Source organism: Aythya ferina (genome assembly GCF_964211825.1).
Source record: "Aythya ferina genome assembly, chromosome: 9".
Lineage (NCBI taxonomy): Eukaryota > Metazoa > Chordata > Aves > Anseriformes > Anatidae > Aythya > Aythya ferina.
Window position 1 is genome coordinate 28174702 of NC_140305.1, and position 19210 is coordinate 28193911.

A 19210-nucleotide genomic window follows, 5' to 3' on the forward strand; every position below is an offset into this window, starting at 1 on the left:
ATTTTCACTTAGAAAACAACAACCACATTTCAAAACAAAATCAGATAATTATTACACTCATATAATTATATGCTATTCTTCTATTACCTAACAGGAAGTATGATTGAATCTCCTTTTAGTTCATGAAAGTCAATCAACAAATTGAAAATCTCTTTTTCTTAAAGCATACTTTGTCGCCCCATACATCAGGTTCATTCATAAGAAAATCATGTATTACAGCCAAATGCAAATCATTCTAATTTTGTATTTTTAAAATAACAGCAAACACTCTACTTCAGCTGCAGATCAAAGTTTGTACAATACTTTACAATATAACATCTAGCTGTTGTACCGAATAATATCATTCTCATCCTGCCACTTGTTAGTGTGCTGCCCAGCAGAAACAGGCAGACATAGTCTCCTCTCCCCATCAACCAACTGTGACTCCATAAAATATCTACCCTGCTGGGAGAGAGGGATTTCTAAGCACAATTCTAAAGTCCTTGGAAGCAGAAGAAAAAAAATAAAGAAACACCTTACCTTGGTATCAAAGTTGCACTCAAGCCTTCGAATTAACACAATAAAAACACTGGTTGAGTTGTCTTTCAGCGGAGGGGGGGCTATAGGCTCACAAGCATTCTCTGGTTTTGAATTTATTAGGAATCCCTGAAAAACAGTAACAGGATATTGTCAGCTTCATTTCTTTGGCTTAACAAAACAGCTGACGGAAAGAAAAACATACATTTTCATACAACAGCTAAATAAATTCTTACTATCAAATCAGTCCTATCATAACAAAATTTCTGCAACATCCCTGCTTGTTTTTATGAGAAATTTTGTTTCTGCAAAGAATTAGCTAAGAAGAAAATACATTTTTTCCCAATTTTATCATCTGAAGTTATTAACTCAGACTATGTGCTACAATCCACTATAAGAAGGAACTACTCTTGCGTTAATACTGTGGAACTACTGTCCACAGTATTTTAATGTGTGAAATCAACTATTAACACTAAATTAGTAAACAAAATAGCTGATTTACCATGATACGCAAAGCCTAAAGCTCATGAAATTTGCTACAGTTGAAAGATTCACAGAAGTATGAAATTCTGCAAATACCAACATCAAAGCAACATTTGGATTGTTGTGATAGTTAACATTTCAATACTGAAAACATTTGGAGCAAAGTCTCCTAACCTACTACTTTAATATTTGCTAACAAAAATTCTACAGCTTCTCTCAGAATAAATGTACTTGTCTGAACACTGAAAGCAGACACTAGTCACTCTCCATGATGTGATTTCAACATTAGCTACTCATTAGAACTTTCTACCCTGCAACTGCAAACACTCAAAATACCGCTGACATAAAAATTTATGCAAGATAAATGACAAAGAAAATGCATACCAAACAACACTATTTATTTTAGCTCCAGAGAGACCAGAACTTTGCTGCTTCTTTTTCTAGAATACTCTTACTTTTTTGGTCAAATCTCCAAATCACCCAAAGAAGAGCCTCCCAAAAATAGGAGCCTAACACAGTAGCTGCTCTGCTCATCTGTGCATCATTTTCCAATTTTATGCATTCAGTTGATGCAGTGAAGACAAACTTATAAATGACTGGTAAGACCCAAAGTCCAATATTTTAGCGTTAGGAACAGAATCAGACAAGAGCGCGAATGTAACCACTTGTCTAAACAGACTATAAACAGACTTGGAAAATAACTTATGTTACCAGCAATAGGTAACAGTACAATCAGTTACCTGTTCAAGTTGTTCTGTTCACCAGTTTTGCTAGGTACTATTAAGTTGCATAAACTACTTTAAAAATAGCTGCCCTTTGTTCATAGAGAATACAAATACCCATCGCTCAGAAGAATCAGTAAGTTTTTCTTTACTATAGATTTAGGAAGTGTTGCACTGATTTTGCACTTTATCTCAGTCATGCAGTTTGAAAATCATACTCAGTTTAGAAAGTCTTGCAAAAGTTTCTTTGAATTATTAGCTTTCATTTGTCAGACTCTGAACTTTAAAATTCTCTTCTGTAGCTTTGTATATATAGATATATAAGGTTGAACATTTTATTAAAAGGTGGGAGGGAGAACATTCAAAGTCCAAAGCCTGTCTGTCTGCTTGGAATTATTTAAAACATTAATATTCTTAAGTATTAAAAGGTTTTTCTTTCAGAAAACCACACACTGTCAAGACTAACGCATACCAGGTAAAATGGTTTGACAACTTTATTTATTTTTATTAATAATATATCATCACACAACACAAACATTACATCATTAGGTCAGTTTAAGATGTTCCTTATCTTATCCCATTCAGTGTCACCTGGATCAGTTAGAAAGGAGCCACAACTGTGAGCCACAGTAAGGAAAAGTGGTGGTGACCCTGGTGTTAATTAAGAGAAATTGCAAAACAGAAGCTGATGAGGATCCTTAATCTTTCAGTATTCACACAAGACATTCAAATCCAACAGGCACAACCTTAATGTACCAAAGAAAGCACATTCTGTTACTCTAAACAAATGGCAAAATTACAGAAGTAACAAAAATCCTTCCAGGATTTTTATTTGTTAACTCGTCCCTCCATAGAATGCTGAAGTTGAAACCAACAAGTGCTACACACTATCTAATGGCAAAGATCTAATATAGATCTTGTGACTAGCAGAGGCTAAATAGCTGAGTCTGAAAAATCATTTAAAAGCTCTGACATTAACACCTCAGACCGTATTAACAAGACTAATACCTTCTGGAGCATTACCAGCCTATAGCTCAAAGGCAGCAATTAATGCATCAGTGGATGGAATTTCATTGAGGATCAGGGTTCAACTCACAATGCTACTGTAAAATTCAATTTTGATGCTTTGTTTATGAAGTAAGATATTAAGACTTCAAAGAACTTTGCTTACTCATGTGCCTGCAAGGTTTACAGAAATGGTCACTCTGCATGGTAACCCTTGAGTTTCAAGTCTCTTCTGCTGCTGCTTGTTGAAAAGCCTAAGGCTAACACTAAGAGACCTTTCCACAAAACGCCTGAACACACCACCCATGTGAAACCTTTGCAGTTCATATTCCCAACAGATTCATGTTTAAATGTTTTAAAACTAGAATGAATAACCTTCAGATAAATATAAGTAAAATGCCACAAAATAACAATAGAAGCATGTGATTTGTTTTATGCAAATAAAAATCATGAGACACTGCACTACCATGGACTCTAGAAATTATTGCTGCAAACCTAGTTCAAACTCTTCCACAGTATTACCATTATCTTAGTTAGATATATCCTTGAGAGCTTTAAACTCTCAGTTTTCCAGGATAGATTTTATATTTATATACACACACAACTTTTATTTTGTCCATAGATATACATTATTCATAAAGTTTACCCAAAAAAGAGAAGAGTACTTTTCTTTTGAGGAATAGATTTTTATAACACTAATATATCCATTTTAACAGAGAAGCTGCACCAGCAATCTGTTCTTTGCCAGTTTTGTGTGATGTTGTTCCTGTCACCAGTCTGTAACAATTAAAAGCAATATCCATTGAAATTTCCACACTGTTTTGCTGACAGCTAAAGTCAGGTTCCCAAGCTTCTCCTAAATCGTGTAGCAAACACTACTGAGGTTATCTAGTTTCATGCAAAGCATTTACTCAATTTTAACAGGAGCAATACGTATGTCTAGAACAAACTGTATTCTACAAAGAAGTTACACACAAATCACAAAACATCACATTGCAGTTAAGTAAATACATACATAGAAGCCAAAGGCTAAACATTACTAGACTTTCCTTAATCTAAAAGATAAAATATAGCATATATTCTCAAACATCTTTAACCAGGGAGATGTTCTTCTAAGGACACGGTGAAAGGGAAGCAAGCTACTAATATCAAGCAACAGCTACCTGAATTCTTCACCAGTGGAACACAGGCATAAGTGACTGACTACTTTAAGAACAGAACCCAAAGAAAGCACCTAGTTTTAAGCTTTAGCAACAGTAATTACAGAATCTGACATGCTGTGTTTTACAGGATGTACATTAAAAAATAAATCCTAATCATAAGCACTGAACAAATATAAAATTTTCATCCTATTTCAATCATTATCATGACACTTTTAAAAATAATTAAAATCTTGATGAAGACAAAAGTTTCTGTATCTATTTAGCACTGGAACTCATTTTTATTTCTACACAAGTGACTGCACCTACCTAATAGATAAAAAGCTACTTTTTTTTAATCTATTTTTGATGTATTAAATTAGCTCACTACTTGGGCAAATCACTTCATCAAGCTCTGTTTCTCAATTTAATCAGTAAAGAATTATACTAGTGCTACCTTCACTTCCCCCCAGAATAAAACCCACTGGGCATGAAAGCAAAGTCCTTTTGTAGCTTTATTTGCTGAGGAATTCTTATACCAGTTTATTCCTCTTGGTACCAGAGGAACACCACCAAGTTAAAAAGTGATCCAGCCTTGCACAACCACCTCAGCTTCATTTTCATTTAAGTAAGGCATGGAGAAAAATGCAGTGTATGTTGTTTTTTGTTTTTTTTTTCCTTGAATTCAACATAGTACACCAGTATTTGACAAAATACTTGAGCTACAAACTCTCAGCAACAAACTTACCTCAGAAGACATGCAGACTATAACTGAATTGATATTCATCTAGCTAGTAAACACTTTTCTAGCTTAACAGCTTACAGCATCACCATATACTTTTTTTTTTAAATAAATTATTTGCTATCTCCTGTTTTATTTAACTCAGATAAAAGCGAGTTTGTCTTTACAGCAGTCATTTACTACTGCCACCAGAAGATATGAATGGCTACTACCTTAGCCATGCAGAAAAAGCAGAACATGCTTTTTCATTGAACAAATGTAGCGTTATAGGCAACAATCTTATTTATAAGTAGTCCTTTCCCATTTCACCTTGATTTCCCTTCTTTGAATTTTATTCATCAACACATCTTACTGCATTTGAGATCTATTAAGTACAGTAGACACAAAGAACAGGCTATGGGATTGCATTTTAGTTTTATAAAATACCTTCAGGCCTTCTGCTGGTAGTCTGTAGCCAAACCTGGCAGGTAGATCATCAAAGGTCTGGGTTCCATTTTCAAAGTTATACTAAGAGAAATAAATTTTGAAGAAAATTCAGGTTTGCAACAAAAGGGAAATATACAAGTATAAATACAAGTAAACAATATCATTTTTTTTAATTGAAAACATTTATCAGACATACGACCTTGTGGAACCATGTCAACGAAGTCACAGAATTACTTCCACTGGTCTTCCACTCACACAACAACATCATTCTTATGTAGTTGTCAAAACAAGAAGTTATTTAGTAAATAATAACCCTGTATGATAAATCTCTTTCTACTGTCTACAACTCCAATAACACCGTAGTTGCAGAATAGAATAAAAGAACTTTAAGTAAAAAACTGAGTGTCTTTTTTTTTTTTTCCCCTTTTGAATTGACCTGTATACAGAGAAGGACAAACAGCTTTTACCAAGTAGCTTATTGTAGGCAAATAAAAAACTCCATATGTTGTCATCCCCTCTCAATGCCCTGGTATCTATTTAGGTTAGTAACAGAAAACTAGATCTACAGTTTTGTTTTATACTAACAGTGTGCTTTCATTTCCAAATAGTGGAATGCTGTAAAGACCTTAAATCTGGGGAAGCTTTTTCCCGCTTCCTCGTGACACCTTTTGTAGCAACACGAGTTGGCTACTCAATGGAGAATCCATACAATAAAAAGCTGAAACTGTACGTATGCTAAAATACACATTCATTATAAGTTTTTTAAAAAGTTAATTTCTCAAAAAAGTTAATTATACAATGAGTTGAATGCGCATCAGTTGTTAAGTTTTATTAATTCTTTACTGACTCAGCAATATTTAACTGTTCATGATATAATTATTTCAGCGGCTTGAGCACAATCCTACAAATACATGTACTTTTTTGGAGGAAGTTATACAAGATATTTTACATTGGCAATGAATATTGCCAATTTTTTTTTACCACTTTTACCACTACGGTCACTATACTGCCTTACTATTATCAGCCTTACATCACAAAGATTGTTTAAAACTCTACTAATACGAAATTTAGTTGTCACAGAAATTAACAGTTACTTTAAAATACATGTCTCTAGGTGCTGCATACACAAAAACTTTACTGTCAACACCTCCAGCACAGCCATACATAATACTAACCATGGGAAGAATTTATTTATTTATTTATTACTTTATTTGTATACAGTTACCCTATAAGATAGCAACTTAAGTTTTGGTGTGGATGTCATCTAAATCAAATATGCATGGAATTCATTTAAGAGATTTATAACGTGCCACAGAATACCTGTTCATAGTGGAATTCCCTTAAAGTCATTTAAGGAGTGCTTTCACTCTCACGTTATCAGAGCACACAACATCTGTTATATCATTTGAAAACGTGTTCTATTTTTGTATTAAACTTAAGCATTAAAGCAACTCTATTCTAAACAACCTGTTACCAAATTTACAGTACTAATTCCTTAATAGAATAGTTTTGAAGAAGATTCAGTTCTACAAAGATTTCATCTATGTAGAAAAACTTTCTTATACTTACTGCTAAAATATCTGCCTCCACTGGTAAAAGATTCAGGAAAGCAAATAACTGAACAGTCAAAATAGTGTATATCTGAGTGGCAGACAACATCAGCATTCCTATTGACAACAGCATATTTTAATACCTGCAACAACAACAAAAAGAGTTAAGACATATAGCAAATATTTTCCTCTGTCATTTTATTGGTCTCAACTACAACTTCAATTTCTTCTAAACTATGCAAAAAGTTATTCTACATTTACTTTTGAGACAAGTAAGCTTTAATTTAGATGATTGTTTTAGAGAGAGAAATCTCTTTTGCTAAGGGCATGTAACCTCTATGGGTATACATGCAAAGAACACAAAAGTTATAGTAACACTTCAACAAGGGTTAGGCAGCTTATGGCAATGGAAGCAGTGTACAGGAATGAACTTCTCAAGTTGTTAATCATCCTTAGACATTCTTCATTTTAATCTTTGCTTCCTCTAACATAAACCCAAATCAGCAAAGTTTCTCATGTGCCTGGAGTGATTCTACTAAAAACATTTATTCTAAATAAACACTTGCAAAAACAGTGTAATACCAGCAGGTAACAAACAGCAACTAATTCTATTAACTTCAGCAAAATGCATGAATGTTTAAATGTGATTCATGATCTGGACAGCAACAGAGTTCAGTTTGATTCAGCCTCCTGTAAAGTGTGTGTTTTTGAAACCTTTTAAAAAAAGGAAGACAAACATTCTCTAAAGCATTCTTGTATGCTTTTCACAAGCTAGTGACATTGTAAGAAAGTTATTTCTGCTTTGTTGATTAAAAAAAAACACAAAACAAAACGCAACAACTTGTCTCTTTGGAAACTGAAGGGTGTGTTTACTAACAGAAACCTTTCTTTAAAGCATCTGATTTATCATTAATGAAAAGGAAAAAAAAAAGCAAGGAAAAGCATTAAGAAGTAAAGTAATCATTTTGATATTTTTCCTTTTCCATACAAATAGATTTTTTTCCATAAAAATATTAAAAGTACAAGTTAAGGGCCTGAAAGCCTTCCTTGTATGAGCAATAGTACATGCACCCTTACTGAAGTCATTGAAATTACCACATTAACCTCACAAAAACAGAAATGTGAGTAACATGGAACAAATCTGCAACATTTGCAAATATCAAATTTATTTTGTTAAAACTGAACTCATCATCGATGCACCATTTCACCAAAGTGCCAGCATAACACGTTCTGCATCAATGACTCGCAAAAATAAAGCCTCACCTGCATAAGCATTTTTAAAGCGTTATGAGCAACTGACTTTGCTAGATTTGGATTATAAAAGAACATATTTTAACTACGCTATAACCTAGACCATGTAGCAGCAACACTTCCAGCTACAGAACGTAAGAGACAACTACTGTTCATTTCTGTGTCTCATCCTCTTACAATCTGACTGCACGAGTCTGACTTCTTCAGAAGGACAACTTCAAGCACACAAACTTAGAGTAAATTCTCAATGGGATTCCGCATTATGATCCAACTGAACAACTGACACATCGTCTGCTGGACAGGAGATTCAGAAAGAATGACAGAACTCTCTCACACTGAAAACATATTCCGAACAAAGCTACTAACGGAGGGAGGCAACATTTGAGCACTTAAATACTTTTTCAGTCTTTGAAGAGGACCGTCTTTACAACAACAAAAAACCTCTTCAGCATAAGGACAAATAATGGAGAATTACCTTCCCACAACAGACTTCCACTCATTAACCTAGGATACAAGAAGACAGGTGCATACAGCCTGACCATCATTAATTCCCCAAAAATCTGACATCAGAAATAGCCCCATGAGAACACAGTAGTCACTGAGACCCAGAAGTAGCAGCAAGGAACTGAGCCCTGAGCTTACGCTTCTAAATACCCTTCCCTGCAAACTCACAACTTGATACCAAAGATAGGGACCCACGTTCTCCACTGGCAAGTTACACCTGACAATTTCTTTATGTAGTGTTGCTACGGTGATCAACCAGTCTTACAACAGACCCTGATCAGCTGTTTAGCAAGGAACTTTCAATTCCTCTTGGAGTTAACTACAACGTGATCACATGCAGGCAATCTCTTTAGAACACAGAAGTACAGAACACATTATTTCCCTTGCAAAGGCTCACATTTAAATGTAATAAAGTAAAAAAAAAAAAAAAAATAAAAATTCAAGATTCCAACACACAAAACAAAAGCCATGTGATCCAGCAGACCTCCTTCAGATTACAAAACAAACAACAATTGAGAGCTACATTGGTCCGCTGATGTCTAAGTCTCTCTAGCACTTCTTCTAGCATCACAGTAAGAAATTACTTGAAATGACAAAACGAAAGGAGTGGTACAAACCTCACACAAAATGACAGCAAATACGCTGGATACAGTACGGCTATACCAGTTACAACAGAAATTCAGAGACAAGTTATAAAAGTAAATTGCATGTGCTTAATATTAGCATTATCAGAACATCTAGATCTCCTCTAACTAGTTTTATTAGCAGAATTCAAAGTACTTCACAAATAATTACACTAGGTTGCCCAAATTGTTTACATCATTGCTGAAAACCTACCAAGTGAGGCTTTTTATATAAATAGTTTTACGTGAATTTCATCATACTGAAAATAGCTCATTCTGAAAATCATGGCTTTGTTGACTTCAATAACGAATTTGATTTAATAATAAATTAAAATTCATTATTACTATTGGAAGGGAAGGAGTAGTTGTTATTTTTGAAAACAACTCTTATGATTCTCACTTCGTCATTTAAACGTGATACTTTGGGAAACCTTCAACCTGTTAGGAGAACAGAAGTTACAGTCAGAGGAAGTTGTCATAAATTACAAAATCTGTGAATTTTTATTTCTAAATTAAGATTTACCAGTTTCTCTTACATGTCATTCCTAACAACCAGAATGTCAGTGAAACTGAAGGGCACCCATCCAAAAAAAGCCATCTTTTTTTAATATGACAGAAGTAACACTTATAACTATTGCAGTATTATAATCAATAAATTCAGTACATACCTTAAAATGCACAAAAAGCATTAAAATAATATTAAGTGCTGTTACAAAATACCAGACTCAGTTGTTCAAGCAAAAAACATGCACGTGCAACCTTCTCCACCAGTTCCACACAAACATACCCAAGAACTATTGCCTCAAATACAATCAATGAAGCCCTACAACTCCTGAAATTCCGTGGTTCATTTATAGACTAGACACTTAATTGAACAAGGCAGCTTATAGCACAGCGAAATACAGGTGTATGTAATTAAAGATTATGTTGTAAACAAAACAAATGAAATTAAACTTCTGCATTTATCTTGAGCACTTTACAACATCTGTTTTTCCAGACTATTGACAGGGTTCTCTGAGCTACTCTTGGCATCTGAGACTGCTTTTGGTTTTTTCCCCCTACCACGTTGCATCCCAGAACTCACAAAACTATGGCTGAGCAGTTGCACACCACCGTCACAGGACAGAACAGGAACCTCAGCTCAGAACTGAGGAGGGGAATGCATTGAGGGCAGCAAGACAACCTTAAGTAACTACATGAACCTAGAATACCTCAGACAAGGCGTTTCCCTTGAAGATAAGGCAGCAAAACAAATTTCTGATTAAGCTTTTTACCCAAGTAGAGAGCATAACACCACTTCTCAAGATTTCACTGAATAAAGAACAGCAGTTTTTGAACACCAATACACCCATTCCCATATCAGAATATATAACCTGAGGGAAAAAGGTTCTTCTAGATACAGTCCCTGCATCCTGTCAAAATACTGGCCTCATATCCACCAACATAAACAAGCCTTGGGAGTAAACATATGACAGAGAACATGAAGAAACTGCTTGTTTTGGGACACAGAGCAGACAAGAAAATTCAGAGCTTTCAGCAACTACCCTCAAACCAAGCTTCATCAAATGCATACAAACATCAACTATTCCAAAGTGTATTTTTCAGTCAACTCAAAATTTACTTCACAGCAAAACACGACAAACATCAATTCCTCATCCACATGCTTATGCTCATGCTCCAGCTCTCAAGAGAACAGCTGTTCCGCTTTCATGGAAAAAAAAAATAAATATATTTTTCACATCTGTATTTACCAGAATGAAGTTATATTTCAGTATCAAAGGGGACTACGAAGCCTAAAGCTATTACAAGCATCAAACGAAGATGATAAAAACTCCGTCCCACAACAAACTCAGCATTAGTGCAGGCGGGGCTGCCACGCCAAAACACAGCCCACGAAGCGCACCTCCCGAAATGCCAGGGGCACAGCACAAAGTCACCCGAGTACCAGCGACAGCTTTCACGGGCACCCCCAGCACCTCGCTGCCTGCGGCTTCCCGTGGCCCGGGGCCACCGCATCGTTGCTGACCTCCGTCCCCCGCGTCTGAGGCCTGCCCGCAGAACCGAGCCCCCGCGCAAAACGGAACTCGGTGCTGCAGGGCCGGGGAGGCGCGGCCCGCTCCCGCTCCCGCTCCCGTTCCCATTCCCCTCCGGTGCCTTTCGCCCTCCCGCTGCGCGCCGCGCCCCGCCCGCGGCCTGCCGAGCGCCACCGTCCCCTCGGCGGCAGCCGGGCCCGGAGCGCGTGGGGCCGCAGCGGCCTCCCCCCGCTCACCCGGTCCCCCGCCGCGGGTGTCCGCGGGAAGCCCGGGCGCCGGGGCGGGCGGCGGCCCCGCCTGGCCGCTCGAAACCGCAGCGGGCGGCCGGGGCGGAGGCAATAAGCGCTGCGCAACCGACCGACGGCTCCGCAAGCGGCCCGGCGGCCGCGACGCCGGGAGGGGCCCAGGAGGGGCCCGGCGGCCGCCCCCCGCCCCCCTCACCTGCGGGCCCGGCGCGGGGCCCGGCGCGCAGAGCCCACAGCCGCGCCTAGGCCGCCTCCATGGCGCTCACCTCCGCCCGGCGGCCGCGGCGGAAGCCCCGCCTCGCCGCCGCGCAGCGAGGGGGCGTCGGCTCGCGGCAGCCCATTGGCCGCTCGGGCCGTCACTCAAACGCTGCTCCGGGACGCTGCGGGACGGGCTTCCGCGGCCCAGAGCGAGGCCCCGCCCAGCGCGAGAGGCGGGCGGCGGAGGGCGGGGCCCGGCCGCGCCCTGCCGAGCCCCGCTGCGGGCGGGGGGCGCGGCGCTGCCGGGCGCTGTGCGGGGGGAGCCCCGCGCCGGCAGGCGGCTCGCTGTGGCGCGGCGGGCGGTGTGTGACAACTGCAGGCGCCCCGCTCGGCTCCGCGTTGCTGCCTGCCGCTCCGGAGCGGTTTCACGGCGCCCGTGCGGCCGGCAGGGCAGCTCGGAGCCATCGCTCCCTGCGTTTTGCCGCGTGGCTCCGCCCCGCTCCTTCGCCGTGAGGCGGCGGCTCGGGGACCCGCCCCCGCCCTCCGCGGTCGGCACCCAGGGCAGGGAGGGGGGCCCGGGCGCTCCGTGCCGGTACCGTGCAGCACGGCGCCGTGCGGGAGCCGCGGGCTCGTCGCAGCGCGGCTCGCTGCGGGCTTTCGGCGCTCCTCCGCGAGCCGACAGCCGCCCCGCTGCCGCGGGAGGCCCTGCGGCGCCCGGCCCGCGACGCCCCCCGGCCGCCGGTGCCCCGGTCGCGGCGCCGGGCCGGAGGAGCGCGCCCCGCGGGCCGCCAGCCCCCCGCCTCCCCGCGGCCTCCCCCGCGGCTGCGGGCGCGGCTCCTTCCGGCCCCGGCCGCGGGCGGCCCCTCCCCTTCCCGGGCGTGCGGGCGCGGCGATGCTGCTGGTGCTGTCGGAGGAGCAGAGGGGGCACCTGGGCTGCCTGCCCCCCCTGGGCGCCGCAGGTCCGGCGGCGCCCCCGTCTCTGCGGGGGGGGCGGAGGGCGGGGGGCGGGGGCGGTTCGGGCGCGGCCGCCCCGGACCCGCGCCGCAGCCGTAGCCGTGTCCTCTCGTTTCAGCCGTCGGCGAGCTGGGGCGCCTGGCGGTGGAGCTGCTGCGGCGGGGCGCGGCGCCCAGGGCCTGCGAGACGGCGGCCAGTAAGAGCCGGGGGGCGCCGGGGGGCGGGCCCCGGTCTGGGGAGCCGGGGGCTGCGGCGAGGCTCGGGGCGGCTCTGCCGGAGCGGCCCCGGCCCCGGGTCGCGAGTGCGCGGGCAGCGGCGGGGCTGGCGCTGGCGGGCGAGCGAAGAAGGAACGAAACGGGGGCGGCGTCTGCGGCCGGGCGCTGAGAGGCCGGGAGCGAGTGCCTGGTGCCCCGGCCGGGGGCCGCTGCAGCGCCCTGCTCTGCTGAGGTGAAGTGATACTATCCGTACCGATGTATTGCTTGGCGAGCTGCTGCGTGAGCGTGCTGTGTGTCATACCGTAAGAGTCTTTATTTACTTTTTTATCGGGGAGTTCCTAACGTGACTTTTGGTCCCTTGTGTTACTGCTTGAAAGGTGCTCGACTGTCCGCTTTTATTTCTTCCTATAAATATTTTGCCGGTTAGCTTTGGATAAATTTGCAGTTTTGTGTGTTGTCACTGTGGTGGCTTAGTAAGGAATTAAAAGGTGTTTATGCTTTCTTTACAGGAAAACTTAACACTGGTGTTGACACCATACAGCATGGTGTAGAAGGACTAATGTATCTTCTTACTGAAAGCTCCAAGCTTATGGTAAGGATACTGTTGTGCGGTAGATTCAGGAATACACTCACGTGGTGTCTACTAAACAATTCTTGTTTCAAAAATACTGATGAATGGGGAAAATCCAGTACAAAATTCTGATACAGATATTTATTTATTTTTTTAATGGAAGTGGTGTTTCTTCTGTTCTCTTACTAAAATGATGCATCTTCGTGAATGACTTCAGAATTTGTATTCAGTGTCTTTGACGCTAAAACTTAGCATTTTTTTACTGTTTATAGCAAGATATTTACTGTTTATAGCAAGAACATTCGGTAATTTAATCTGTATTAGAGAAGTTTACACTTCCCAATTAAGGTCTGTTTACATAACACAACTTTAGTGAAGATGTTTTTTGTGTGTGCTGTGCTAACCCCCTAGTAAGTATTCCTTTTGTTGTCTGATAAATTAGGCTTGAGAGCTCCTAACATCAGCAGTTTAGGTGGATGTAAGCAGATATTAAAAGAATTACAGCTGGGTAATAACTCCATTGGGATGCCTTCTTATTATTGATACGGTAGAGTATCATTATATCAATGAGAGTACATGGAACAGGGGTGCAGAGACAATTGCAAATTAAACTCAAGCAGACATTGCTCTGAAGAGTAGGTATGGAGGAGAATGAAATACTGCAGAATTTTGCCTTGAAGTAAGGAAACTTGCCTGACAGATAAATTGCAGTGGTGTTATGGTAGAATATAGTTGATCACAGAATACTTTTACTGGATGAATGCATTGTAACATATGACTTTCTGTATTGACTAAATAGCTGCTTCCACAGTGATGAACTGAGTTCATCAGCACAGACATTGACTGCACAGAATCAGTTTCTGAGGACTATCCTGAATTAATACAATGCAAAGCCTTGAAGTCGTGCCTGGTGCTTTCTTACATGTATAGATATGCAAATCATTTCAGAGTATTTTTAACTTGAGTATCAACATAACATTAACATACTGTTGATAATTTGATTATGTAGAAATGTGCTTCATTATGGCAAAGTTCAGACCCTTCTATTGCATTCTGTTTTCAAATTTATCAATGGGCGAATTACATGAATGATTTGTATTTTCCTAGCTATAGACTTGACCTCACACACTCCTGCAGGAAAGTAACTGTGCTGTACCATATTTATAGCATTTACTTACAGTTTTATTTATTGAGAAAGAAATAACGATTATTACATAGTTCTGTAGTAAGGCCTGAATTGTTAATTTCCAGATTTCTGAGATAGATTTCCAAGATTCCATTCGTGTTCTGGGATTCTCAGAAGAATTGAACAAATTACTGCTTCAGCTTTACCTTGATAATAGAAAAGAGATCAGAAGCATTCTTAGTGAGCTGGCACCAAAGCTTCCCAGCTATCACAGTCTTGAATGGAGACTAGATGTGCAGGTAACTTCTATTATTTTATTGGTAATCAGTATATTTTACTTTGTATTTTTTAACAACGCAAGCAACTGTGAAGATACAAATTTATGTAGTTTCAAAGTAGTAGAGGCAGCAGTATTTTCATATATTTAAAACAGGTGCTTTAAGAACGTTAGCATATACTAAATATATTTAGTCTTAAAGTGGATCGGTATTGCTTAAAGATAAAATGGAATAATTAAATAATAGATAATGTATATCTTTAATGTGGATGAATATACAAGATTTTTACACAGGCCTGGAAGCAGGTCCTGTAAACCTGCTGTGAATTGTTGATATGAAAGTTGATAACTGTCTTCTTTTTTTTGTTGTTGTTATTTGTATCCCTACTCCCATTCCATCTATGCTATATGCAGCTTGCAAGCAGAAGTTTGAGACAACAAATTAAGCCTGCTGTGACAATGAAGCTACATCTTAATCAGAATGAAGACCAAACTGCACAAGTGTTACAAACTGACCCTTCTACCCTCGTCCACCTAATCCAGCAATTGGAACAAGCTTTGGGGGAAATGAAGACAAACCATTGTAGGAGAATAGCACGAAACATGAAATAGTATTAATTCATGACTGTAGTATTACTAGGCAGTCAGTGTTTACAAAAACATTTCAATAAAAATAAACATCTGGATCAGATGAAATGCTTTCCTGGGCCAGGATCTTGAGCCAGTAATTATAGGCTGAATATCCTCTGGTGCTAACTTTACGCACCTGCCTGATATGATAGGTAATTGCTTTTGCTTTACTTACATGTAGAAATTCATGAAATTTCATATAGAAATTTCATGTAGAAAGTCAGCATGTTATACGAATGTTATACAAATAATTTCTTTATCTCTAAATTAGTATAGCTCTACTTTAAAAGCTTTTATATATTAAGTAGAGCTGTCTCAATATTATATGGGACTGGGCATTTATTTTTACATTTACTAAGCATTTTTTTTTTTTTTTTTTTTCCTACTGCATTGAAATAAAAATACCTATGCTGGTGGGAATGATACTTTACAGGAATGCTTCTTCCATCTAGACCCATGTATGTGTAGAACAAATCTGTGGGACTGCCGCCCTTGTCCTCCAAAGGGTTCAGTCAACTCAGGCTGGCTGTTAAACCACTTCTACCATTCTCTTCTGCCCAACACCTATTAATTGTCTTGGAAACATCTTCATGAAGCAGTGGTGTATGTCATGAAAACTTAGTTCCTGGCTTTCTGGTGAGACCTGCGCTTCAGGAAAACTCATGTAAGGTTAGGTAGGCAACCTTATATTAAAAAAAAAAAAAAAAAAAGCATAATCAAGCTAATACTTCCATTTAAGCAAAGCTAGCTGTAAGCTCTACTAGGCAAGCTTATGCTTTCTACAGGTAGCAGTTACTGTAGAAAACTCAGTGGCCCAAGCATAAGTTAGCATACTGATTATTTCTATACGTAAAGGTGATCTGAAAAGTTGCAAAAGTAAAATTGTTGCTTATTACGCCAATTAAGAAAAGGTTTAACTTCTGTTAAATCACATCTTCCTGTTGTGATACAACAATTTTTTCCTCTACTTAGATAGCGCGCTTATAAAGGAAGACTAGCTAGTAAATGAAGCGTTTCTATTTCTTGGAAAGATCTCAAAAGATTATGTTAAAAACTACTTTTCATTTGTATTCAAATGCAGTATTTTGTAGCTTTTGTGACTAAGGTCAAATAGTATTACTAATTAATGTTCTACTGTCACTAAGTATCAGAAATCCTGTAAGTTATATTGGAGAGCATAAATAGGCAAGAGAACCTTAAGATACAGATTCTGGCAGAAACTATGTATTTATTGGCCTCCATAGTGACACCGTAAATTTCTGTGGTAATTGGGTTCCCGCATTCATAATGCATTCCCAAATGCATTATTTTCTCTTTATTTAGAAATGCTGTCTTCGAGAAACACTGCTTCAAATGAAGCCTGAATGGCAAAAGTGCTGTAATCAATAACAGTTACTATCACTTAACAAAGTCAGTTTTCTAGAATGCAACATTGCTTACTCTTAGTGGCTTTACATAGCCTGTCTACAGTATGAACAATCTCCTTTCCCATACATCAATCAGAAATGCGTTTCATGTGCTATCTGTATATGTTGATTTTTTTCTTCAGATACAGTATGTGGTAAATAAATATGATAAAAAGTTCCTTACTTGAGATTTCTGAACCATTATATTTTGTTTGTTTGTTTGTTTTGATGTAATTCACCTATATTTTCAGGTGAAATACAAGAATGGACTATATGTGTTTTCCCTTTACCCATCTCTTCTTACTATAGCCATAGTCTGGAACTCATGGCAGCAAAGATAAAAGCTTGGATACAAGTCTTAGAAGCTTTTTATGTCTTATCTCACTATTATCCTATGAACGTGAACACATTTGTCTTTCTGTCTCTTAAGCTTTTTTTTTTTTTTTTTTTTTTTTAACTACTGACGACTAGCTGTCATAGAGATAGTTGATGTCATGGCAGATAGTGATAATTTCTGTATATGTGTGTCCTGAAGCGTGTGCTAGAAGGCAATGGGAGGAATTGCTGATGTGTAAAATGGATGGTTCCAAGTGGATTTTGTGAATTACAGTATGTCATTAGAAAGCCTGCAAATTCCCTTTCTTGAAGCTTATTACAATAGCATACAGGTAGATATTGCAACCCTGACTGGTGTTGTTTAACAAAAATGAGCTGAATTGAGGATGGGCAAGATAAAGCTTCAAAGCAAGGTGAACACTGGAGAAACTCACACTCTGGCAAAAGCTGGGAGGAGTGGCTGACACGCCAGAAGGCTGTGCTGCCATTCAGCAAGACCTGGACCAGATGGAGAGATGGGCAGGAAGAAACCAAATGAGATTTAATAAGAGCAAGTGTAGAATCCCGCACCTGGGAAGGAACAACCCAAAGTATCAGTACAGGCTGGGGGACAACCTGATGGAGAGGAGCTCTGAGGAGAAGGACCTGGGGGTCCTGGGGGATGCCAGGGTGACCATAAGCCAGCAGTGTGCCCTGGTGGCCAAGAAGGCCAATGGGATTCTGGAGTGCATTAAAAGGAGCTTGGCCAGCAGCTCAAGGGAGGTGATCCTCCCCCTCTACTCTGCCCTGGTCAGGCCTCACCTGGAGTACTGTGTCCAGTTCTGGGCTCCCCGGTACAAGAAAGACAGGGATCTCCTGGAAAGAGTCCAGCGGAGGGCCACAAAGATGATATGGGGCCTGGAGCATCTTCCCTGTGAGGAAAGGCTGAGAGACCTGGGGCTGTTCAGCCTGGAGAAGAGAAGACTGAGAGGGGATCTCGTCAGTGTATATCAATATCTGAGGGGTAGGGGACAGAAGGATGTAGCCAACCTCTTCTCAGTGGTGTGTGGGGATAGGACAAGGGGCAATGGCTGCAAGTTAGAGCACAGGCAGTTCCACACCAACATATGAAATAACTTCTTCACGGTGAGGGTGACGGAGCATTGGAACAGGCTGCCCAGGGAGGTTGTGGAGTCTCCTTCTCTGGAGATATTCAAGGCCTGTCTGGACGCCTACCTGGGCAGCCTGCTCTGAGGAACCTGCTTTAGCAGGGGGGTTGGACCCAATGATCTTTCGAGGTCCCTTCCAACCCCTACAGTTCTGTGATTCTGTGATTTGTTTTGTAGATGGTGTTGCATTTTAACCTTAAAACAACTCACAAGCATCAATTAAATTCTGAATATTCTGTGAGGAAGTTGAATGTATTACTATTTCATCTTTAGAAACCTATTAAGTTTGGAAGATATTACCTGTTATCCTTATTACAGAACTTGTTAATGTTTTTTTGTTTGTTTTGTTTTTAATTTAAATAATAACTTTGTCTCAAAGAATTGTGTACATCAAGTAACTTATGGTTTTATGAAGTAAGCAACTTGTGAATGGGTCCTGGCACTTTTCTGATAGGACATTAAATTCAGGTAAACTTCGTGCTGGTGCTGACTTTCACATGCATGAACAACTAAAAGTCCAAGTATTTTAAGAGTAAGATAAATAACTTTCTGAAAAGCAGAGTTAGGCTCAGCCCTTTGCTATATGCTTCTCATTCATACCTCAGTTTATTTTTTTACTGGTCTAAACAGCAGAGGGCAGAAAGTTGTTTGTTTGTTTAATCAACTAAGGAGAAGTTTCACTACAAAATCAATTTCAAGGCCTGTTTCCCATTAAGATTTGTTCATAGTCTCAGGACTCAGCTTGGAGTGGACTTCACCTGTTGTTTTCCAAATTCATGATCAATTTTAAACTGAAAACAATAAAACTTTCAGTATTTAAAATGGCTGTAAAAAATACTGTTTAGTTGTTTTTTTGTTGCTGTTGTTGTTGTTTGTATGTTTGTTTTAATGTTTGTATGTTTTTTGTTCTTTTTTCTTCAACCTGCTAATAAAGAATTTGTTAAAACATTTAGCCAAGAACATAATATAACCCAATTCTTTAAACTCAGGGTGACATTGTTCAGCATTGTAATATATTTGTATTCTTTTAAGCATTGATTAAACTCAAGCAACAATGCTGTTCTTCCTCTTTTTTCTTTAACCTTTTTTTAATGAACTATGTATAATCAC

The 19210-nt window shown here is 40.3% G+C and overlaps 2 protein-coding genes across 7 annotated transcripts in view; one reads left to right on the plus strand and one right to left on the minus strand.

Annotated features, from left to right (window-relative positions):
• Positions 1 to 11572, minus strand: part of RNF13 (ring finger protein 13) — a 28443-nt gene extending 16871 nt beyond the window's left edge. Inside the window, exons 1-4 of one of the 6 annotated variants that reach the window (XM_084529436.1) lie at positions 11506 to 11572; positions 6603 to 6726; positions 5034 to 5114; positions 520 to 645 (exon numbers count right to left, since the gene is read on the minus strand). In XM_084529436.1, the coding sequence (XP_084385562.1) occupies positions 520 to 645; positions 5034 to 5114; positions 6603 to 6716 (321 nt within the window). In that variant the 5' untranslated portion in view covers positions 6717 to 6726; positions 11506 to 11572. Of the gene's footprint in view, positions 1 to 519; positions 646 to 5033; positions 5115 to 6602; positions 6729 to 7165; positions 8688 to 9306; positions 10783 to 11230; positions 11412 to 11435 lie in introns of those variants that run through there. The other 5 variants (XM_084529435.1, XM_084529437.1, XM_084529438.1 and 2 more) reach the window with 5 other exon arrangements.
• A 160-nt stretch (positions 11573 to 11732) lies between these two features.
• COMMD2 (COMM domain containing 2) lies at positions 11733 to 16804 on the plus strand. Its single transcript, XM_084529448.1, has 5 exons — positions 11733 to 12396; positions 12510 to 12587; positions 13116 to 13198; positions 14429 to 14602; positions 14995 to 16804. The coding sequence occupies exons 1-5, from the start codon at positions 12330 to 12332 to the stop codon at positions 15190 to 15192; spliced, it is 600 nt and encodes a 199-aa protein (XP_084385574.1). The 5' UTR covers positions 11733 to 12329; the 3' UTR covers positions 15193 to 16804.
• Positions 16805 to 19210: the final 2406 nt, after the last annotated feature.